The sequence below is a fragment of the Verruconis gallopava genome, assembly GCF_000836295.1.
Source record: "Verruconis gallopava strain CBS 43764 unplaced genomic scaffold supercont1.4, whole genome shotgun sequence".
Taxonomy (NCBI): Eukaryota; Fungi; Ascomycota; class Dothideomycetes; order Venturiales; family Sympoventuriaceae; genus Verruconis; species Verruconis gallopava.
In genome coordinates, this window is record NW_015622140.1 from 507,429 (window position 1) to 527,699 (window position 20,271).

The 20,271-nt window shown below is 52.7% G+C and overlaps 10 protein-coding genes across 10 annotated transcripts; 6 read left to right on the forward strand and 4 right to left on the reverse strand.

The window, feature by feature from the left end:
• Window positions 1-30: 30 nt before the first annotated feature.
• Window positions 31-3,004, reverse strand: PV09_01611 (uncharacterized protein). Its single transcript, XM_016354528.1, has one exon. It carries the CDS (start codon window positions 2,803-2,805, stop codon window positions 781-783), a length of 2,025 nt encoding a protein of 674 aa, XP_016217540.1. The 5' UTR covers window positions 2,806-3,004; the 3' UTR covers window positions 31-780.
• Window positions 3,005-3,347: 343 nt separating this feature from the next.
• Window positions 3,348-7,958, reverse strand: PV09_01612 (uncharacterized protein). Its single transcript, XM_016354529.1, has 2 exons — window positions 6,938-7,958; window positions 3,348-6,887 (listed from the first exon to the last, which is right to left on the reverse strand). The coding sequence occupies exons 1-2, from the start codon at window positions 7,808-7,810 to the stop codon at window positions 5,505-5,507; spliced, it is 2,256 nt and encodes a 751-aa protein (XP_016217541.1). The 5' UTR covers window positions 7,811-7,958; the 3' UTR covers window positions 3,348-5,504.
• Window positions 3,366-4,137, forward strand: PV09_01613 (phytoene desaturase). Its single transcript, XM_016354530.1, has 3 exons — window positions 3,366-3,462; window positions 3,519-3,640; window positions 3,707-4,137. Exons 1-3 carry the CDS (start codon window positions 3,420-3,422, stop codon window positions 4,112-4,114), a joined length of 573 nt encoding a protein of 190 aa, XP_016217542.1. The 5' UTR covers window positions 3,366-3,419; the 3' UTR covers window positions 4,115-4,137.
• On the forward strand, window positions 4,118-5,304 carry PV09_01614 (uncharacterized protein; the record flags this gene model as incomplete). The annotated part of the gene is made up of 1 exon (XM_016354531.1): window positions 4,118-5,304. Exon 1 carries the CDS (start codon window positions 4,138-4,140, stop codon window positions 5,302-5,304), a length of 1,167 nt encoding a protein of 388 aa, XP_016217543.1. The 5' UTR covers window positions 4,118-4,137.
• A 66-nt stretch (window positions 7,959-8,024) lies between the features above and the next one.
• Window positions 8,025-9,632, forward strand: PV09_01615 (uncharacterized protein). Its single transcript, XM_016354532.1, has 3 exons — window positions 8,025-8,877; window positions 9,063-9,154; window positions 9,276-9,632. Exons 1-3 carry the CDS (start codon window positions 8,783-8,785, stop codon window positions 9,410-9,412), a joined length of 324 nt encoding a protein of 107 aa, XP_016217544.1. The 5' UTR covers window positions 8,025-8,782; the 3' UTR covers window positions 9,413-9,632.
• Window positions 9,527-12,188, reverse strand: PV09_01616 (uncharacterized protein). The gene is made up of 5 exons (XM_016354533.1): window positions 11,385-12,188; window positions 11,252-11,329; window positions 11,035-11,181; window positions 10,933-10,980; window positions 9,527-10,652 (listed from the first exon to the last, which is right to left on the reverse strand). Exons 1-5 carry the CDS (start codon window positions 11,629-11,631, stop codon window positions 10,027-10,029), a joined length of 1,146 nt encoding a protein of 381 aa, XP_016217545.1. The 5' UTR covers window positions 11,632-12,188; the 3' UTR covers window positions 9,527-10,026.
• Window positions 12,189-14,524: 2,336 nt separating this feature from the next.
• PV09_01617 (uncharacterized protein) lies at window positions 14,525-15,451 on the forward strand (the record flags this gene model as incomplete). The annotated part of the gene is made up of 2 exons (XM_016354534.1): window positions 14,525-14,673; window positions 14,725-15,451. The coding sequence occupies 2 exons, from the start codon at window positions 14,525-14,527 to the stop codon at window positions 15,449-15,451; spliced, it is 876 nt and encodes a 291-aa protein (XP_016217546.1).
• A 533-nt stretch (window positions 15,452-15,984) lies between these two features.
• On the forward strand, window positions 15,985-16,740 carry PV09_01618 (uncharacterized protein; the record flags this gene model as incomplete). The annotated part of the gene is made up of 2 exons (XM_016354535.1): window positions 15,985-16,486; window positions 16,538-16,740. The coding sequence occupies 2 exons, from the start codon at window positions 15,985-15,987 to the stop codon at window positions 16,738-16,740; spliced, it is 705 nt and encodes a 234-aa protein (XP_016217547.1).
• PV09_01619 (uncharacterized protein) lies at window positions 16,301-18,121 on the reverse strand. Its single transcript, XM_016354536.1, has 3 exons — window positions 17,540-18,121; window positions 17,234-17,450; window positions 16,301-17,177 (listed from the first exon to the last, which is right to left on the reverse strand). Exons 1-3 carry the CDS (start codon window positions 18,032-18,034, stop codon window positions 16,813-16,815), a joined length of 1,077 nt encoding a protein of 358 aa, XP_016217548.1. The 5' UTR covers window positions 18,035-18,121; the 3' UTR covers window positions 16,301-16,812.
• Window positions 18,122-18,257: 136 nt separating this feature from the next.
• PV09_01620 (uncharacterized protein) lies at window positions 18,258-20,233 on the forward strand. The gene is made up of 2 exons (XM_016354537.1): window positions 18,258-18,899; window positions 18,965-20,233. The coding sequence occupies exons 1-2, from the start codon at window positions 18,489-18,491 to the stop codon at window positions 20,120-20,122; spliced, it is 1,569 nt and encodes a 522-aa protein (XP_016217549.1). The 5' UTR covers window positions 18,258-18,488; the 3' UTR covers window positions 20,123-20,233.
• The last annotated feature ends 38 nt before the right edge of the window (window positions 20,234-20,271 follow it).

The following is a 20,271-nucleotide window of genomic DNA, read 5'->3' on the forward strand; positions in this document are numbered from 1 at the left end:
ATAGCGACTCGCTCTGCCGCAATCATTCTGGCCCAGTCGTGCACAGAGCTGAGCGCTGCCCGACGCTGCGTCCGTCAGCTCCTGCGCGCAGCAGCCCTTCCTCCATGACAGCCCAGAAAATAAATAAAAGGAAAACAACTTCGAACGTTTCGAAACAAAACAGTGTCATCTCACTTCTGCGCTGGTCCATCGTCGCTTGCAACTCTCTTATCACTGGCTCGACCCAGCCCTCAGATGCGAACTCTGGCCCGGAGCGTGGCTGCTGCGCCTGCTGAAGCTATCAGCTCTTCACAGGCAGCTTGTCCGCATTTCACCATCCAAAGCTGGTCAAGGCACACAGCAGACTGTCCAGAAGCGACGTTAGCCGACCGACGTGGATCATCTTGTGGACAGCTTCACGCGCGAGAGAGCGTCATTTTCTAGACTGACCTGCCTCATCGGGCAGTCGGCCTCGCGACAAACGTTGTGGTTGCACGAGTCAGCTCCCGTAACGCCCCGGATCCGTCCTCAGCCTCGTGCGATAATGGATGCTTGATATATGTTCACAGCCCCTGCACAATGCAAGCACTTTTATCTAGGCCACCGTTCTTGGAGGAAAGCTTGGATCTCGCAATCTTCACAAAGGATTTGGTCACTTCGTGCCCGGCATGCATGTGTCGCCGTGTGCAGAGCGACACCGTCATAGAATCTTTGGAAGAATAAAATAAAAGCCAGAACGGTGCGGGCATATCCAACCTATGTTCTTTTTGGTCTGGGTGGCGTTGTGCAGGAGGGAACTACTCAATGTAGTTCCCAAATTTGCTCTTCGTGTTCCCCCGTACTGACTTTGGGCATCAGTTCTCCAAGCATGACACCATGGACGTACGCCTCTCCCACCAGGACATGACCACCTTCTGTTCTTGGCCGGAGGATGTATGGCACGTCTCCTCCATACAGGAGCACGACAACGTCGTCTGCTTCCATAGTGTTAGGCCCCAGGCCCATGTAGCCTTCTTTCATCGTGAAGAACGATCGACCAAAGCAGAAGTTCATCCCATTCTGCTCGTAGCCTTTCCAATCGCCTCTGCCCCCTTTATGATAGAGTTCCTTCCACACCTCTTCGTTCGTATCCTCTCCGGCTTCCTCTGCACACCTCGTAACGTACGACGCGAAATCCCTACGCACAATCTCTTGCCTGGTGCAACAATTGCATTCATTGGACGGGATGCCGGCAACGAAGATGCCGCCGAGGACATCAATCGCACGCTCTCCGGACGGATATTTCCATTCATTGTGGAAACTGTCCTTCCAGATCTGCGTGATGGGATGCTCTCTGGTCGGATTGTAAGGGAACCAGCGGGCATTGCTGATCTGCCTGCGTTCCTTGACCACACCCAACAACACACCTGCGACACTGAGTACTTGTGCTTCGAAATTGATGTCGACCTTCATCTCCATGCCCTTGGTGGCACACCACGTCCACGTCGTGCGCTTGTAGCCAATCGTCCAGCCAGGCGAGCCAGGATCCCACTGCGGTACCCAGGAAGGCTTTCGAAGATGCGAATTCTGCGTGTGATCTGTGTATGAGAGGACCTGGAGGTTCTTGTCAGCCTTGATGCATTGATTGACAACCTCTATGAAGAGCTGCTCTGGCGTTCGTTTGTAGTTGGCTTGAATGCTGAAACCGTTTCTGTGAAAGGACGGAAATCCCAGCATAGCGTAGATTCTGTCCAACGGGTCGCTACACCTAAACGTCCGTGACCAGTCGAGTATCGACGGCACGCTGAACTTGATGTGGTTGTTCCTGTTTCGCATGATGTAGCAGTTGTACACGCCGGAGTGCAGATACTTGTACTCGATAACGTGCGACCACGACTGGATATAAGTAGCCGTCAGACCAACAATGTCCCAACTGATCAACACATCACCCCAATGAACATCCGCTTTGGCCGACGAAACGACCTCCTGAAAGACCCACAGCCGACTGAACCAACTGCAGAGGAACAGCCTTTCGATAGCCTGCCAAGACTCCATCGGCATAGCAACACGATACGGCGCACAAGAGACCGTGTCCCACAGGTTGTCGATATCTTTCAAGTCGTCGATGGAGATTTGCTTTGCGTCACAGCACCTCTGAGCCAGATTGCGCATCGCAGCTTCAACTCTGCGAGCGTAACCACCGTCGTCTCTGCCCAGCCATATCAGCAACCTCTGCGCACACTCGTAGATGCGCCGCATGTTGTCCACTTGATGCCCGCGTTCTTCCAGGTCCTCTTGATTTATGCATATGGCGTCCGCCCACAGGAAGCGTGACTCGTTCCGCCTCCGAAGCTGATGCAGACAGTCCACCAGGTTGGGTGTGACTCCCAGCTTCTTCCCGTCACATTCTATCCACGCCCGTATCCTTGGGTCGCCCCAGGCGTACGAGATGGCCTCGAACGGTATGGGATCGTTCCAATCTGTCACATGCAGTTTGCACACGACCGGATCTTCCCCATGTCCCGGCAAGAGCTCGAGCACGCGCAGAGACGTGGTCTCGGGTAGCCTGTCGTAATCGTAGACTGGCAGTTCGGGCGCAGAGTCGTACCTGCGCACGGGTCTGATCCGTTCGGCTTGTTCAGGAAGGGGAAGAGTCTGGCTTTCGCGAGGAGAAGGGAACACATCTTCTGAGTTAGGCTGGGCAGCATACTCGACAATGTTCGCACCGACCTGGATCTGGCTGTCCCTTACGCCTTGAACTGGCGGTGTCGCTTCGCCATCTTCTGCTCGGGTCTTATTCCTGTACTTGTTCCTTAAAGGAACTACGTCCCGAAATAATTTCCTCATTTGTGTAGCGGAGCCTGATGGACGAACGCACGCACAAGAAGGGTCTACGAAACGAGGTACGCGATGGGAAACAGCTATAAATCTGATGCTAACAATGGGCAGATATCGATGCAGGAGGATCACGCGAGCATGATACACATAGCAGCTATATCACTAACGAAAGCTATAAGAACCTTTGTAGTCTTGGAGAAAGTTTGAGTTGCTCGAATGTAGAACGGTGTCGTTGGCGGGGTGCTGTGCACGACCGCTTCCATTGCGCCTCAATTCACTGCGTCTGTCACACTCATTCGTCCGATGTGCCTGGAACAAGGCTGACATACAAAATTTCAAGTGCGCCGACGCGTAGTTGAAGCGCTGTGTTGGCATGATCGAGGAATTGATTTCAGGGTTTTTTAAACATGCAATTCTTTACTGTAGCGTGACGATCAAGTTTGACGTTTACATTGGTTTATCTCTTGGCGTGTGGCTTAACTGGTATGGCTGCAACTGGTTGCAGCTAGGCTGAAAACGTCACATCAAGGTATAACAGATGTGGTATATATATACCATGCTTCTGAAGACGAAATTCAGCGGCCAAAATGTAGATATCCCAGACCTTCGCCAGCGATGGCGAGATGTGCAAGGAGAAAATGAGTGGAAAGACTGCCATTGTTATTGGTGAATGCTTTTGTGCCACTTCAGCGGCTGCGTCTTCGCTAACGAGAGTTCAATAGGTGCTGGCGTGGGTGGAGTTGCAACTGCAGCGAGACTCGCCAAAGCTGGGTTCAAGGTACTCGTTCTGGAGAAAAATCATTTCACCGGTGGACGATGTTCATTGCTGAACCATAAAGGCTATGTAAGAGCTTTAGTGACTGCCTACCGGCTGGACGAAATCAAACTTGCAACTGACACCCAGGCCCAGCGATTCGACCAAGGCCCGTCACTGCTCCTGTTGCCACACCTATTCCAGGATACGTATCGCGATCTTGGCAGCAGCCTCGAGGCTGAAGGGATCGAGTTGCTAAAATGCGAACCCAACTACCACATTTGGTTCGACGACGGAGCGTCATTCAAGATGTCTTCGGACTTGGCGCAGATGAAGGCCGAAATTGAACGCTGGGAGGGCAAGGATGGCTTCGAGCGATATATTTCGTTCTTGCAGGAATCTCACCGGCACTACGAGCTTAGCGTGACCCACGTTCTGCGGAAGAACTTCACGTCCTTGTTGATCATGTGCCGCCCGGATTTTTTTTTTGGCACTTGCTCGAGCTTCATCCCTTCGAGTCTATATATAGACGGGCGAGCAAATACTTCTGGACCGAGCGTATGAGGCGAGTGTTTACATTTGGAAGCATGTATATGGGCATGAGCCCGTTCGACGCACCAGGGACGTACAGTCTCCTGCAGTACACGGAGTTAGCCGAAGGGATATGGTATCCGCGTGGCGGCTTTGACAAAGTCATAGATGGCCTTGTTGCTATTGGGAATCGCTGGGGCGTAGAATATTGCCTCTCAATGCCCGTCGCTCAAGTGACGCTTTCGCCGGACGGACGTAGGGCCACAGGTGTTGAGCTTGAAGATGGCTCTACGCTGCGTGCAGACTTGGTGGTGTGCAATGCAGACTTGGTATATGCCTACAGTAATATGCTACCGCAAACTGCGTACGCAAGCTCCCTAAGTACACGCAAGACTTCGTGTTCCTCGATCTCATTCTACTGGGCAATAAGCCAAGTCGTACCAGAACTGAAAACACAAAACATCTTCCTCTCAAACGACTACCGGAATAGCTTTGACTCTATCTTCAGGGATCATTTGATCCCTGAAGAACCGTCATTCTATGTGAATGTTCCAAGTCGAGTAGATCTCTCGGCAGCGCCTGATGGCTGTGACAGCATGGTCGTGCTTGTACCTGTCGGGCACCTGCTCCCGACCGGCTCGTCTAAAGACAATGGGACGCCAAGCAAATCGGGACACAAGCAGGACTGGCTAAAGCTGACAAAGGTTGCACGAGAGAAGGTTCTCTCAACGATCAAGACTCGGACGGGTGTCGACCTAGGGTCTTTAATTCTCCACGAGCAGATCAATGATCCATCAACTTGGAAACAGGCCTTCAATTTGGATCGTGGGGGAATCCTTGGCCTGAGCCACAGCTTCTTTAACGTGCTGAGCTTCCGACCGAAGACCAGACATGCCAGCATCAGCAATTTGTACTTTGTAGGAGCAAGCACACATCCTGGAACGGGCGTGCCCATCTGTCTGGCTGGCGCCAAGATCGTCGCTACTCAAATAATGAACGACATGAATCAGAAGATCCCGTGGGCAGATGAGTGCTCGAATCCGGCGTCCGCTGGAAAAGAACAAAACGAGCTTGATCATATGCGTTCACCACCCCTGACGGCTTGTTCTCTGGCATTGTCCGCGATTCTGCTGGCGTTGACTGTTGCGATTTACTACGTATGGGCCGACGCTGTCTTGCTTGGTTCTATGATAGACTGGACGTCCACGGTAGTTAATTCATGACTTGAAATTATCCCTCACGCGAGGCGGATCTGGATTGCAATGTGCGCACCATGCCGTAAATTCCGAAGAGGATGTGTAATTAAAGTTACCACCTGATAATTCGTACAACGAAGGTCTAGGAAGTAGAACTCGTGATAGAACTACAATCATACAGTCTATGCGCGCCTTAAATGTCGTGATCCAAAACGTAGCGAACTGCGCTACAGGTGCGAAACGTGTGCACTCGCCAGTAGAAGATTTACAATGCTGAACAGACCTTCCCCGAGAATCAAACCGCTTGCAAGCACGATGATAGGAGTTTCGTTCCGCTTCATATACTTCGTCCAATACAGCTGGATGATCCCTCCGATAGCGCGTGCAAGCGTGAACGAAGGTGTATTATACATACCGACAGCGACAGCGATGCCACCAGGTATGTAGCCAGTCAGCTTTCTCCGCCAGCCGATCTGCGTCCTGGTCCAAGTCCGTGCGGCTGTAGAGAGTGCGAAGAGAATCCCGCTTCCTAAGGCCCAGATAGGCACTTTCTCTGGCAGACCTTGACCCGTGACAAGCCTAGCCGTGAAAATCCACACGAAGCCTGTGGGTACTTCAAACATGCCGCCAGGTATGGTATATACATGCGTGTACAGCTTGTACACGGCAGCAGAAAGCACCGCACCCACTGCCGAGCCAATGATTTGGCCGTAGAACTGTGCGCTAGGCGCTGCGCCCACTAGGTGCCCTGCTTTCAAATCCTGCAGTAGATCGCCGGCTTGCAAAGCGCCACTTTCAGACAGAGCTCCGGCAATGAGGTTGATGATGACAGCATTCTTATTGCTCCGCGGCACGACGAAGGCGAAGAGCAGTTGTGTGAGTTTGGAGATTCCGGACACGGGGTTTAGATCCGTTTCGCCGAGTGCCCGGACACCCATAACAGAGAGTAACAGTGCCAGGACTAGGGCGAGAATGGTGAGCCGGACTGGTATCAGGTCTGCAAAAGCGTAATGGACGGCTCCAATGCATAGGACTAGGGATAGGACCAAACCGATCAAGGTAGCGCGAACGCCGATTTGACGCGAAGGCGGAGCATCGGCCTCTGGATCATCATCTGACGGAGCGTCCAAGCGTGACGGATCTAAGAACGTCTCTGCGGTCTCTGAACCGCTCACAGCCGCGTAGCCTTGCCTTGAAGCTGGGCGGTACTCTGCCAATGTTTTCCAGTCGCCAGTGTGGTAGGCGCGTCGACAATGTCTAACGAAGCTAGACCAATGGTTGATAATAGGCCTTAAAATGAGCCAGCCAAGGCTGACGAGAGAGTCCGCCAACATGATTGCTAGACTGATCCACACTATCCAGCCCTTGCTACCGGTTGTCCAGTCACCGACGGGACCCGGTGCCCACCCCTTGGACTTTGCCAACGGTGATAATATCCCCCATCCCGCGATTGCCCCCAACAACATGTGCATGGTCGTTGCCGGACCCATGATAATTCCTTGGCCAACATACGCAGGCGAGGGGTTGAGTGTCCATAGCCAAGTGCTCGCTAAAGAGGAACCAAAGATGGGAATGTCTCGTATCTGAGGGATGAAGTACGATATGAGTGTCTGCCGAAGATTAGCACACGCAAATCTAAGTGTTGATGAAATGTGCTGACATAGAAAGCGGATACGCCAAAGGATATAAATAGCAAACGTATCTTTGCTTTCCAGTCCCTAAAGTCCTCGGTGTCTTTTAAAACGTCAATCTCGGTGGACTGCGCGGGCGATTCGGCGCCTTGCTGGGCGTTGTCAACCTCTTCGTCTTGGATCTTGTTCGCGTCCTGCGTGACAATGTTGGCATTGCCTTTCTCTCCGTGTAGAACACCGATCATCAACGCCGTGGCCGTTCCGCTGGGGAACTTCAACTTCTCGCGAATGATGAACTGCTTCCGTAACGGGACCGCTATCACCACGCCGAAAAAGGCGATGCCGACAGCCCACACCACAAGCTTCCAAAGCCCCGTCTTAAGAGGACCATTCTCCTCCGGCGTCAGCAGGTAGTTCAGCGCTGGCAGCACGCCCACGAAGCCGCAACCCAGTGGCATGGTTCCCACGGATCCCGCGACGCTTTGGACCAGGACGTTCTCTACGGGTGTGAATGGGTATGACAAGAGCGGCGAGACGGCTCTAAAGTATGCGAAGCCCAAGAGCGCCGACGGCATCGCCATGCCGCTGACCCAGCCGGTCTGCAGCCCGAAGTACATATTAGAGAAACATATGACCACGCCAATCACCAGGCCCACAGCGACGCCTCTGAACGTGAAGTTTTGGGCCTCGCCCGCCCGATTCGCGAGAAGTTTTGCAGTGGTGGTTGATCGTGACGGCTGGTCCTCGGCGTCTGCGGCGAAGGGCGCATGCTGCGCACCTCTGCTCGGATTTCTGGGAGACTCACCCCTATCTGGCGCCATGACAGCGGTTCGACTATGTGCCAGACCAGCGTGATCGCGTGTTGGTGAAAGTGGATGTAGTTCAACTGAAGTCGGTCGCATCACCGAGATCGGCAAGCCTGAGCTCTAAATGTCATGGTATTTGACGTGATCACAGGGCGCACGCAAACAGTTGCACTGTCAAAAAACGCTTTGGAGGGGGAGTTTAAGAACGAGGGCTAAAACGCAAGTCTTGAACGCAGGAGATTCGTCAGCGTTATGAACTCTGCCGTCTCTCCCGTCATCTCGCAAACGGGTACACCGTCATGGCGGGGGTCAAAAACGTGCTCATTCCCACGCAGCCGCATACAAAATAGCGCCCCGGAGCGGCCTCCTTGAGAGCCACATCTACAGCAGCGGAACGAGGCCTCGCCGAAGGTCTGGTTGCCCAAGAGATGACCGTGATCGAAAAACTACACCGCTGCACCTTGACGATGCGAAAGGAAAGAAAGCCCAGCCAAAAACAGTCGGAAGCGTTTAATCGAAAGCCCAGAGCCTCAGTCCCGCCCGTGGAACGGCCAAACGCGAAACGCGAAAACAGCGCCTGCGAAACGTGAGAATATGACGAATTCGGAATGCCCTTGATCCCGCAAAAAGAAACATCACCCGACCGAGGGAAATACTATTCAAAACCCAGATCATTAGCTCCAGACGATGCGGCCGTAATGCAGTCACAGTCGGAGAAGCGGAGCGTCCCTTCGAAGTGGAACACAGCCAACGAGATGGTTGCCAGATACGGTTTAGCCGCCGTCGTGGAGAAGTGTGGTTTCGTCCCCAAGAGCCGCAGTAACAAGACAGACCCAACAGTCTCTTACGAAATCCATCACGGGTCATTACGTTTCCTCCCCGCCCAATCCCCTCCTCAAGGGTAAGAAGAGGAAAATAAAAGGAAGAGAGAGACCAAGGCTGGCCGCCCTTCTTCTTCTCGGGCTCGGTCCACGGAACAGCGAGAAGACGACGTGGTGGTCGTCACCTAAGAGGCCCGTCCGAAGTGAGACAAGCGACTCGCGGCGAGGGGAGTAGAAGTGCGCGAACATGGCCACGCAACGGCGGACACGAGCGGAGACGCCGGCGGAGAAAGATCTGGCTCCAAAGGACGGCCCATCTGATATTCGGCCGGCGGTGCCCACGTGAGAGAAAATCCCCTTCCTTCCTCCCTCCCTCCCTCTTGTTCTTTCACTTTCTCTCCCAAGCTACTTGACATCTCATTGATTTCATTTGTTTTACTTCCGTTCTTCTTTGCTTTTTTTCTTGGGAGGGGCAATGGGCGTGCCTCGCACACGATTGCTGACCGGTGCCGCGGTTCCGCCTGCAGAGAGGTTATCGTGAAGCTGCTGGGATTCACGTTCGCCATGATCGTCCTGCCGATAGGCAGCTACTTCGCCACCGTAAACACCGTCTTCAAAGGTGCGTTCCTCCCCTTTCTGGGCCATGTTGGAATGGGTTTCGTGGGCTCTTAACCCCTCGGGCCACGCTCCCTGCCACATCGCGGACATATTCGAGGACTGACCGCTTCATCGACGGCTAGGGAACTCGACGTTCGCGGGCGCGCTGGCTGCCGTTGTGGCCAACGTCGTGCTAATAGGCTATGTCATTGTTGCCGTCAGGGAGGACCAGTCCGAGTCGACCGGGTTGGCGGCCAAGAAAGGCAAGAAAGCAGAGTGACTTGACGCTCGTTTGGGAGCGTTCGCGACTTACTACGTTGAAATGGTCGGGCGTTTGGTGGTCTCGCGAGTAAAGAACTCACACGCAGGTTTCGCTTATTGGGGAAGAATTGGTCGAGAACCTGAAATAAAACAATAGTACGAATTTAATACCTTCACCTCTCTTTCTTCTTTCGGGGTGGAATATGTACAATGCCAAATGAACACCAAGTCGCTTCCCGTCATCACTTTCCAGCTGACATTAAAAAGGTCTTTGATACTGCAAGCCGTGCCCAATATCCCTGTTCTAGCTTAAGCGCCCCTTATCCCACATGAACAATTGGAGACGATTGCTCCCTCTCATTAGCAGAACCTGAGAAAGGAGATTGTGCGTGCGTGATGACATCTGTTTTAAAAGGCAAAAGAAAACAAATTATGTGAAAAACATTCGAATCATTACATTTTAGCATATGGACAGCTTCCAACCATGCAGCGGCCTCTGCTACGCATATTTGAGTCGAGTCATTTCATCCTGCGTCCAGCTGGCCTTGCCAGAACCCCAGTATCAAGGAATGTGGTATCATAAAAGTGGTAAAGCAAACGAAACTGCGGACAAGGAGGTTTGGTGAATCATCATCAGTTCTTGCTGAACCTCCGCTTCAACCAACTCTTACGTTTCTCCGGTGCGGGAGTCCTTGTGCCGCCGGGGATAATGTCAGGCCTCGTTGAGTTGTCGAGTTTAATAGGCTGCCTTGCCGGTGGCTGTACAGGACCTCCTTGCGTTACCTTTGGCGGGGGAGCCGGAGCACCGTTGTTGTACTGTTGCCCAAAGTATCCGTTGCTTCCACCCGGTCCACTGTTGCCACCATTCATGTAAGCAGAATTATAGCCAGGGCCGTTCGTGTAAGTGTAGTGCCCATCCTCCGAGATAGGCTCACGCTGTGGTGTTGGGTAACCGTACGACTCGCCGTGCTCTCCTCTCATCCGTTCGATGGACGAGTTGTCGCTGCTAGGATCGGTAGAGTTGTGCCACTGATCACTGGCGCTGCCATTGGAGCCTCCGGTGTTGACCGTGTCTCGGGTCTGACCGTATCCCGGCGTAGAATAAGGGTAGCCGTTGTTACCATAGTTGTACCGTTGAACCCCTTGGTCCGAGTACATTCGAGCAGTAAACTTGTTGCGAGACGGGGGATTATCGAAGTAACCGTTGCGTCGCGACTGTGGGTGGTTGTAGTAGCCATTGCCAGCGTACTCTCCGCCGCCTGTTTGTCTGTTAGCACGCCATCCTAGAAGATCTATACGAATGATCGCGTCTACGACTGCAGAAAACTTTCGTACAAGAGTACAATTGCTACGTGCACGCCCTGAAGAATCGAAAGGCTGAGCCATTGCGGACAGTCCAGTTGGTGTCATGCTGGAACACAAGACAGCAGTATCGGTCTGTATACGCAACGTTGGTTGAGGCTTGTACGCAGCGAACGAAGCAATTGTAACCGTCGAAGAGCTAGCAGCGGTGGCGCGAACGTTGAGAGCAGGACATACCCCAGTACGAAGAGCGTCGGCTTTCAGATCCGCTATCCTGACCGCCGCCTGCAATGGTAATGAGCCCCGCAACTAGCAACTAGGTTGCGCAAATCGACTTACCGTTTTCGTAATACGACTGCCGTGCAGCTTCTCTAGCAGCATCACGCTGCCGCTTGTATTCACGATCGATAGCAGCCTCAAATGACATGATCGTCTCGAGCGGGCGTTCAGTGCGGCGACGTGTGGGGTTCGAATAATCCGGATCGGCTGTACCCACTTATCAACACTACCGAAGAACAACAGCAGAAGCAGAAGCAGCAGCAGAAAAAGAACTTACTTATTGGCACTCCGTTCATATCGAAGTATTGGCTCGCACGTAGAGAGCCAATGGTGGCCTTCTCGAGTTGTTGGGCAACTGGTGTCGACGTCAGTACCAGGATCGAAGGAGACGGTGGCGAGAGACAACGAACCGGGCTGCATCTCGTTTATGGCGGCGTTTGGATTGGCCTTTGTGGTATTCGAAAAGGCAAGTTTCTTTTTCTCGTCGTGCGATTCCTTCAACTTCTCCTTGTCGCCGGAACGGCGCGAGTTATGACTGTTGTCGCTGGTGACGCTGAATGCGGACTTTGAACGAGGGCGCATCGAAAGTCGCTGGTGATGGTCGGCGCCGCCGGCAGCAGCAGCGCCCTTGGAGGGCGATTGTGTCATGGTCGCCATGTCTGAAGCACGCTATTGTCCGCTGCAGCGATGTGGAAATTTGGCGGTGCTGGCAGCTATCGCACGAACCTGAAGAACGCAAGCCTTGGGATGCTGGGGAGTTGACGGAATGATTCTTGGCTTAAAGATAACGAGCACAGATCAGCGGGCGTGGAGAAGCGAGCGGAGCCCTTGGGAGCTGGACGCCCTGGACGGCCAGGCGATTGAGCGAGCGACGAAAAGTTGGCGGTTGGGGCGTGGTTCGGCAGAGGTGTTGGAGTGGGAGGTAAGCGAAGAGTAGGATGAAAAACGAGAGAGCGCAAGGAAGTACAAGGCGTTTGGGAATGGGGGCAGGCGCTGGGGGGTCGGAGGGAGGGGGAGGGAAAGGGAAAGAAGCGGGCGCGGCGGTCGGTGGTATTGGGCCACCCAACAAAGCCGAACCAACGCGCGGCTGGCGAGACCGAGTCTTGACGCAGCAGCAGGACGACGCGGCTAGTATGGAGCAGTAGCAGGTCGTAAGCAGCCAGAAGCAGAACAGTACAGTCGCCGCCGTAGTGGTGGTCGTAGTCGGCGAAGACACAAGGCAGGAATCGAGAACCAGAACCAGGCCCGGGACCAGCACTAGCACCAGCACCGCGACGACAGCACGGCAAAAACACGCTAATGTGCGTACTAATGCTGGACTTGTAGCTGCGCCTGAGATCGGAAAGTTGGCTGAGTGGTGCGCGCCAAAAGTCGACGATTCCAGACGGGTGGAGCCTGCAAACGTGGATGGCAGAGATGAATCGTCAACAGTCGCTTGAGTAGAGAACACAAAACCGAGGCCAGTTCAATCGGGACTGCAGTCAGTGGCGACTTCTGGCTTCTTGCTCTTCTGTCTCCGTCTCTCGCTTGCGAAAAGAGAGTGGCAGGCCTGGAAGGACGACAGAAACAGAGGCTGGACGGGCGCTTTGTTTCCTTTTCTCTCTTGTCTCCGCCCACTCTTCAGGAGCGAGCCCATCCTCCTCCTGCTGCCGAATGCTCATGCTCCGCCAGCTTACGGGCTGGGATCGTCGTTCAGGACTGGCTTCATTGCGCGTCCATTGTCGGCGCGGACCTTCGTCATTGGCTGCACGATCAGCTGCGGCAAGGGGTTATGCAGTGAGCCCACACCGTGCCGCTGCTAGTCCCGTACGTGCCTCTGGTGCAAATCCAAAACCCCATTCTTGCTGTGACGTTTCCGAGCTGGGAAGGCTGTTTGCCATTGCCTCGTGTATTTTTGGCTTTTTTGTCCTCTGCTCTCCGCTCTCCGCGCTCCGGCTCGGGAACCTTGTGGTGGCCGTGTCCTGAGTTACCGTGCGACTGCTGCGAAGACATTTTGCCTGTAAAGCCTGGTCACTTCGCTTTGCTGCTCGTCTTGCCTTAATCCTGCGCCTTTGTGCCACCTCGAAAAAGGCTGGTGTTATTGAGGGGGATGCGCCGGGAGTTTGTTCTGTTTCATGGGGCCTTCGCTGGGCCCAGCCACCCAAGTCATGGCCCCATACTTTTGAGGAACGCCAGCGAACGATTCTTGTCGCATTCTGGCGTCATCTATCGATAACACCATCGGCATCCGTGCCTGCGACGAGCATCTCCACACCTCTGACAGCACCACGGTGGCGGTGCTGTGTTCTGTACACGCATGTAGAGTAGAATGCAAGAACTGATCCAGGCCGTTTCGGCTCGGGTGTGATGCCAACTTTTGCAAGGATCGACGCGAGCATCTCTGGACGCGCGACGCTGCTTTGCTAACCCGCTCCGTGGCGACCTCTCTGCATCACAAATGCGGATCCGGGAAACGTACTTTTGGGTCGATCAATTTCATAATTCCCGCGAAAGCTTGCGCAAACCAAACTCCTGACTTTAGCAGCGCCTTCGTCGCCCTGTGGTTCTGTTGAGTCCTTTTTTTCGTTTCCCTTCCCGGCATATGTACTGTCAACAGCAGCATTTGCGAAAGAGAGCCTTCGTGTCGACCCCACCACCAAAATGACAACGCAACTACTGGTTCGAAATAGTTGTCTCGCGGTGGCAAGACGAGTGTGTCACCTGGAACACTACAAATCCTCGCAAGACACACATACCCACAACTTGGGCCTAAGGCGTGCAGTCAGTCCATTGGCGCTACAGACAAGCTGGCACAAGTCTGAGACCTAGTCAAACTAACTTCACTATATGTTCTTCTAAATATCTGGCCCAACCTTGTCTGAGTTCCGATTTTAATGATTTAGTCGATACGCACCATATGCTGAGCATCGATAGTGTGTCGTATAAAAAGACTCGTATAAACCACTTTAAATTGACGCAAGGACGGTGTTTACTCCCCATCCAACTGATCTTGATTGAGACAAATCCACGGTAGGCTTGTGCAACAGCTTCTGTTACTCCTACGCAAAAACAGGCTTGTGAGGATAAATTGTCAAACGACGAAACAAAGTTTCAGTTAAACGCGCAGAAGTAAATAAAAAAAACAAACTAGAAAACGCCAAGACAGCGGAAAAAGTTAGAATACACTGGAAAACTTTCCGACAGTAAGATTTGAACTCCGACGCTAGACAGCAAAAATCAAGCACGGCTGCGAATCTGGTGATGCACTAAAAAGTTACCCAGCATGTGTGATCTGATAAGATAAGACGATCAAGCATCCGGGAACTGCCCTTCAAATTCCTCCTGCTTCATCACTGCTAACATAGGCACTAGAAGGATGTGAAAGCGGGGCAACTTGGATCAAGCGATAAATGGACAAGCATGAGCTGCGACAGCGGAGGGGAAAAAAAAAAACTTCTGGCCTCCATGCGCAAAATGCGAACTGAGAATGCAACGCAATTTCGTCTATCTTTCCTGAACGCTTTCGAAGGTACTCAACAGAAAAATTGGGCTTCAGTACACGCGTTGAAAGATGACAAAACACAGGATTGACGTGACTTTGCGCAACTCAGAGCAATGGATCTTGTCGAATGCTAAGGGTCAGACATATCTGATTCAAGCATCATGGCCGCTCAACTGGAGAGACAAGGCACCACTGGAAGCCAAGGAAGTCCCCATCATGTAAGTGCCTGTCGCAAAATCCAGGACCTGGGCGGATCCTAAGAGCTTCAGATATATCATGGATGGCAACGCCCTGTTTCTTACAGCAACTGAGGCTGCGTGGCGGCGTGCCTCGGGTCCTCATTATTCTGGTGGCGGGCTTGTCGTCGCCATCGGCTATGATCTGCCACAGGAGAAACTTTACAGTCCGTCTCGCGGCTACGATCTCACACCGCCGGACGGCACAGAGAAGGACGTCTTCGGTCCTGTGGGCGGAGCCGATGAGATGCTTGACTTCATGACGAACACTGTTTTCCCTTCCGTCCTAGAGCGATTCCCAGACGTCACGTTCGGGAGAAGAGCACTGTTCGGCCATTCGTACGGAGGCCTGTTTGCTCTGCACGCTTTGTTCAAGCGGCCGCGGCTGTTTGACTGCTACATCGCGAGCAGCCCTTCGCTGTACTGGCACGACGACTTCATCTTCTCCGAGCAGGAGGAATACGAGAAAGAGCCCGACGAAGGAAACTCCGGTGCCGTGGTCATGCTTTATTACGGCGAGCTGGAAGCCCATCCTAAACAGTGGCATGACCAGACTGACGAAGCATTTGAGAGGCGGAAGAAGATGCTTGAGGGGTTCAAGTTCGAGGAGAACACGCATGCCATGTATGAAAAGCTCAGAGCCTCGCCTCGTGTCCGTGACGTCCATCTGAGGGTCTACAGCGACGAGGATCATACCAGCGTCATGGCCTGTGCACTCAGCAGAAGTCTGACGACCTTCTTTGAGGATTGGGCGTATTAGTTCGCACACGGGCTGCAACGTCCCGAATAAGGACGCCAACGTTGCGATGCTTTACCATGATTCCAACGAGGCAACGTAGCCGACCTCGAAGATGAGCTGAGCTGTCTTGTGATCCCTTGATTAGATAGTGTGTTCGGGTCCAACTGCGAAGCTAGCTAACAGTGTTGTACTTAGCCACGTGCTTAACCGTGCTCGTCCAATACATCACATTTACTGCTTGACTCTGCAGGTAAACAAGGCGAAACGAGTATAGCCTCTTTTCGAAGCGATCCCCGGAGAGACAAACAACTCCGAATGAAGTGCCGACGTGTGCTCCGCGTCGGTACAACTGGTTGATCTCTCGTAATTTGCAGCGACCTCGGACCAATGCATGGCCGGTGACTCAGCCTTCCAGTTTTATACATACCACTCTCATTCACGGGGGGACAGGCTTTGAGGATTCTTTCTTTGCCTTCGTACACAAATTAAAAGTGAACAGCCACGAGCTCTTCGAAGTAGCTTCTGGATAAAACCTTATCCTTGTTTGGGACATCATGGCCTCGAATACAGGGCCATCACCAGTGCGAGCCTCGCAGAAGGTTTTTGACCTGCTTTCTCGCCTTCATGAGCTATCCATAAAGCAAGAAGCGGAGATACAGCCCACGCTTGAATCCTTCCTCGACTCACGCGATCGCGACCCAGTCCTTGGCACGGCGGAGCTCAACAGGCTCATGGTCGACAAGTTCGTTGCACTGGACCGAGACAAGTGTGAGTTCGTGTACCAGCTCATGCTCGCTACGGGAGCCAGGTATGTCGTGGAGGCTGGCACCAGCTTTGGGGTCAGCACGATCTATCTCGCCTTGGCCGTGGCGGAGAACGACGCGCAGAACGGGAAGGTGATTGCGACGGAGCTTGAGGCAACGAAGGCCGCAAAGGCACGGCAGCATTGGAGAGAGGCTGGGGAAGACGTGGAGAGGCACATTGAGCTGCGGGAGGGCAATTTGTTGGAGACGCTTAAGGAGAACCTCGAGCAGGTTGACCTGCTGCTGCTTGACAGTACGTGATGCGCCAGAGCGAGAGATTCTAGCTAATGGGATTTTCAACCAGTCTGGACGCCCCTCGCATTGCCTACTTTGAAGCTAGTGCAAAGCCATATGCGGCCAGGCACCGTGATCGTGGCAGACAACACCATCTCCGCCGCTGCAGGGTACAAGGAGTTTCTGTCTTACGTTCGTGACCCGAACGGGCCGTTCCGGAACTTGACAGCGCCGTATACGAATGGATTGGAAGTGATTGTCTATAGACCATGATGCTGGGGGTACAATTGTACACAGTGAAGCTTGTAGCGTTGGGTATCAATTCGGTTGTTCGCTCAACCGTGCTTAGGACTCTTTCTTCCTGGCGGCCGTGAAATCTAAGATAGCCTTATCCATTCCGCTCAATGCTTTCAGAATTTTTTGAATGGCCGCGGGCAACGCCGGAATGAGCGGTGTGACTCGTGTGTAAAGTGGGAGACATATCTCGCCGCTCCAGCCGGAGTCGATCATGTTTACAATCTCTTTTGCCAACTCCACTGGGGCGACTACGGGGGCTAGGAAGTTCGATGGAGTGTTCATTCCCTTGAACATAGGCGTGTCGAGCTGTCCAGGCGCTACGAGGATCGTCTTGATCTCTGGCGTTTGCGAGAGCTCGGCTGTCAAAGACTGATGAAAGGCCAGTAGACCGGCCTTGGTCGCGGTATATGCAGCTGTACCAGGTAAGCCCCTGCGCAGGACCACGGATGTGTTTCTCGTGGCAACTTACAGAGATTAGGGCAGCCTAGATATCCCAATACGCTGGCAACAGTCACGATAGTTCCACGCTCTTCTTCGAGCATGCCCGGTAAACATGCCTTGACTGTGTGCCAGTGAGACAACAGATTCACACGGAGAGTAAGCTCGATTTCCTCTGGATCAAGGTCAAGTATCGACTTGCTGTGCATGACACCTGCATTGTTGACCAAAATAGTCGGCGTTCCTAGCTGTTTTCGCAGCCGTTAGAGAATTACCAATGTGCACACAGGCTGGAGAGAGGCGAAGGAGACAATGAGACAGTTTTACTTCTACGTACATCGGTTTTGATTTTTGTGATAGCTTCATCAACCTGTTTTTTGTCGCCGATGTCACATTGGTAGTATCGGATGCCCATAAATTCATCATCATCAGCTTGCTTCAAATCCAGCACTGCAACAGATGCACCTCGCATTACATAGAAATCGGCAATCAAGCGGCCAAGGCCGCTTGCACCACCAGTGATAATGATTACCTCTTCGTCATAGTCGACTTCTCTTGGTATACCATAGGCAATGCGATTGTTGAGCACGGACAGCACCCACAGCAAGGTGAGCAAGCAAGCATAGCCAATGGAGAGTTGCATGGAAATGTCGTCGTACGGAACGGTGACGGCCCTCAAGCAGAGTGGTATTATCCAAGCAACAAAGGGGTGTAGAATTGTCTTCCTAGCGGCAGCGTACAATACGTCGACAGTAAAGTATGTATGCCATGGCTGGCTCTCAGTTTTTCTTGCAATCCTTGGCGGACGAACGACTCTGATTGGGTCAGTCATCGTTATATTCGAGAGGCCTTCTCGAGTAATAGAGAACTGATAAGTATCAGCCCAATCCAAACCTCGAGGACAAATGTCAAAGGTTAAGGCGATAGGGTTGATCACAAGCATGGGTGCGTAAACATGGGGTACCCTTAATTTTGGAAAGCGGTGAACTCTGGCAGAATGGGTTGCGTGACCAATCGTCAGTTTCCGGCGTTTCTGATCCACCATCGTGCGTTGACCTTTCTCACCTTTTCCTTGTCTGCAGCTTCAGGAGTTTCCCTTGTTGCTATACTTTCTTCTCTCGATTAGGAAGCTCTAACGTAGAGCTTCAGAATTGCTTGGACCTGCTCATTGAGCGCTAATCGGATGTATAACCCTTTAGTCGCGCAAACAGCACTTTGTCCCATTCGACCTCTTCTCTTTGACTCTCTCCTTCGCTGCGAATTCACGCATTCCACAGTAGACTGCCATGGCGCGCAATCGTAGCCCGTCGCCGGACATGAACTCGCGGCTGTCTGGTTCACCAGCACCAATGAGCCAATCGAAGCGCGACAAGAGACGGGCGATGCTTTCAGAGCGTCTCCAAGAGATGGTGTCGTCCTTCAGCGCTAACCTTCGCCCACATTATGAGGCCCAAGCCAATGCCATCCAGGTTGATATTAATCTCATACATCGGGCAAACCCATATCAAAACAAACCTCTCCCAGATAGTCCGGATGATATCGCCAATCTCATCCGTGAGACAGTTGGCGGGAAGATACCTGCGGATCCGGCCGCTGAGGCTGACTTTTTGGCCGATGCTGGCAAATTGTACACTAAATTTGTGCACGAGGTCAACGATGCACTTGAAGAACGTGATGTGAACTTGACGTTGCTGCATGTAAGTATTGATGGCAAATTCTATCGCTTGTTCGACCATCTCGGAACGCTCACACCGTCCACCAGAACAGGCATCGAGCCACTATGGCAGAACTCGAGCAACGATATAATTTTTACGTGCGGATGGCGCACGAAGAACACAGGATGCTGGCAAATACGATTCGCGAAAGACTGATCGCCCAACTGACTCGAAAGCGAGATCGGTTATTGAAGGAGAAGGACATGCTGGATATTGGTGACAGCAATGCTTTGCTTCTACATCCCAACCAATTCAGCCTCATAAACCCTTCGAGCCCCGGAAGCGGCCACAAGCGTGCAACAAGGAACACTGGAAGGCGCGGTGGAGACACAGAAGACCAAGCGGAAGGTCGTCGGAAACGCCAACGGCTGTTTGATGAGCCTGAGGGCCAGTCTCCGGCTCTTGGACCGTCAAGAGCAGACGTCGGGATTGGATCCCCGTATCGCGATGCCAAAGCCAAGACCGTGTGGCAACAGCAAGAAGCTCCCTTGTACTCGATTGAGAGACTCTTCACCGAGAAAGAGCTGAGCATGACCATGAACACGGCAGCAATTGCTGCAAGACATTTCCTGCTCAAACCTCAGGCCAATGGTCAGGCAAACGGTAATGGTGTCAATGGCACACATGCGGAAGCAGACGAAGGTGTAGAGTCTGGCACCGCCACTGCAAATGATGTGGACCAAGATGATGACGCTACACCCGCAGCTCCAGGTATGGAACGTATCACAAGCACTTCGCATCATGCAACAAGAGGCACGACAAAAGCACTACAAGGGCTTTCCTCCTTGAACTCTGGTGATGTGCCTCTGGGGACAATCATACCTACCTATGTACCGGCCGCTATAGGCAGCAAAGCTAATGGTGCACCGGCAATGGTGTCGCAACTGTCTGCTGCGGAGATTGATGCAGATCTGGCGATCATGCTTCGCGATACTCACGGTGATGACGAGATGAATAATAAGCTTCTCGAAAGGGCCCTAGGACCACAGCCAACTGCCGAATATCAGTATCGACCTCCATCGCTGATGAATGGCGGCCAGGAGCCTCCTCCACCTTCGCTTCTTGCGCCGGTTCAAACCATAAGCATGAGCAGACAGAACAGTCAGCAAGGCAATGCTGAAGCGCTACCAATGAGTAGAAGCAATAGTGCACGCGGTGCCGCTATGCAAAGGAGTGCTAGTGGATTGTCAAGGAGAGGAAGATGATTGTTCATGGGAGAGTGAAGAAATGAATCTGACGGATACCCAATACTTGCGTATATCTTAGTATATCGTCTTTTGAGATGAAGTAAATCAAGTTTCCCTTCTTATGATGAACTCTTATCTTGCTGCTGCTCTAAATTTTCCGAGAAAAA

Excerpts from the sequence above, each read along its gene's own strand:
- PV09_01613 (XM_016354530.1), top strand. The coding sequence starts at position 3,420 with ATGTGCAAGGAGAAAATGAGTGGAAAGACTGCCATTGTTATTG. Across the intron at positions 3,463-3,518 it reads AAAGACTGCCATTGTTATTG|GTGCTGGCGTGGGTGGAGTT; the intron begins GTGAATGCTTTT and ends AGAGTTCAATAG. Across the intron at positions 3,641-3,706 it reads TGCTGAACCATAAAGGCTAT|CGATTCGACCAAGGCCCGTC; the intron begins GTAAGAGCTTTA and ends ACCCAGGCCCAG.
- PV09_01615 (XM_016354532.1), top strand. The coding sequence starts at position 8,783 with ATGGCCACGCAACGGCGGACACGAGCGGAGACGCCGGCGGAGAAAGAT. Across the intron at positions 8,878-9,062 it reads ATTCGGCCGGCGGTGCCCAC|AGAGGTTATCGTGAAGCTGC; the intron begins GTGAGAGAAAAT and ends TTCCGCCTGCAG. Across the intron at positions 9,155-9,275 it reads CGTAAACACCGTCTTCAAAG|GGAACTCGACGTTCGCGGGC; the intron begins GTGCGTTCCTCC and ends ATCGACGGCTAG.
- PV09_01612 (XM_016354529.1), bottom strand. The coding sequence starts at position 7,810 with ATGCGACCGACTTCAGTTGAACTACATCCACTTTCACCAACACGCGAT. Across the intron at positions 6,888-6,937 it reads TTGGCGTATCCGCTTTCTAT|ACACTCATATCGTACTTCAT; the intron begins GTCAGCACATTT and ends AATCTTCGGCAG.
- PV09_01619 (XM_016354536.1), bottom strand. The coding sequence starts at position 18,034 with ATGACTGACCCAATCAGAGTCGTTCGTCCGCCAAGGATTGCAAGAAAA. Across the intron at positions 17,451-17,539 it reads TCACAAAAATCAAAACCGAT|CTAGGAACGCCGACTATTTT; the intron begins GTACGTAGAAGT and ends CTGCGAAAACAG. Across the intron at positions 17,178-17,233 it reads TCTAGGCTGCCCTAATCTCT|CTGCATATACCGCGACCAAG; the intron begins GTAAGTTGCCAC and ends TACCTGGTACAG.
- PV09_01620 (XM_016354537.1), top strand. The coding sequence starts at position 18,489 with ATGGCGCGCAATCGTAGCCCGTCGCCGGACATGAACTCGCGGCTGTCT. Across the intron at positions 18,900-18,964 it reads TGAACTTGACGTTGCTGCAT|AACAGGCATCGAGCCACTAT; the intron begins GTAAGTATTGAT and ends ACCGTCCACCAG.
- PV09_01616 (XM_016354533.1), bottom strand. The coding sequence starts at position 11,631 with ATGGCGACCATGACACAATCGCCCTCCAAGGGCGCTGCTGCTGCCGGC. Across the intron at positions 11,182-11,251 it reads TATGAACGGAGTGCCAATAA|CCGATCCGGATTATTCGAAC; the intron begins GTAAGTTCTTTT and ends AAGTGGGTACAG. Across the intron at positions 10,653-10,932 it reads CCGACGCTCTTCGTACTGGG|GCGGCGGAGAGTACGCTGGC; the intron begins GTATGTCCTGCT and ends ACAGACAAACAG.
- PV09_01611 (XM_016354528.1), bottom strand. The coding sequence starts at position 2,805 with ATGAGGAAATTATTTCGGGACGTAGTTCCTTTAAGGAACAAGTACAGG.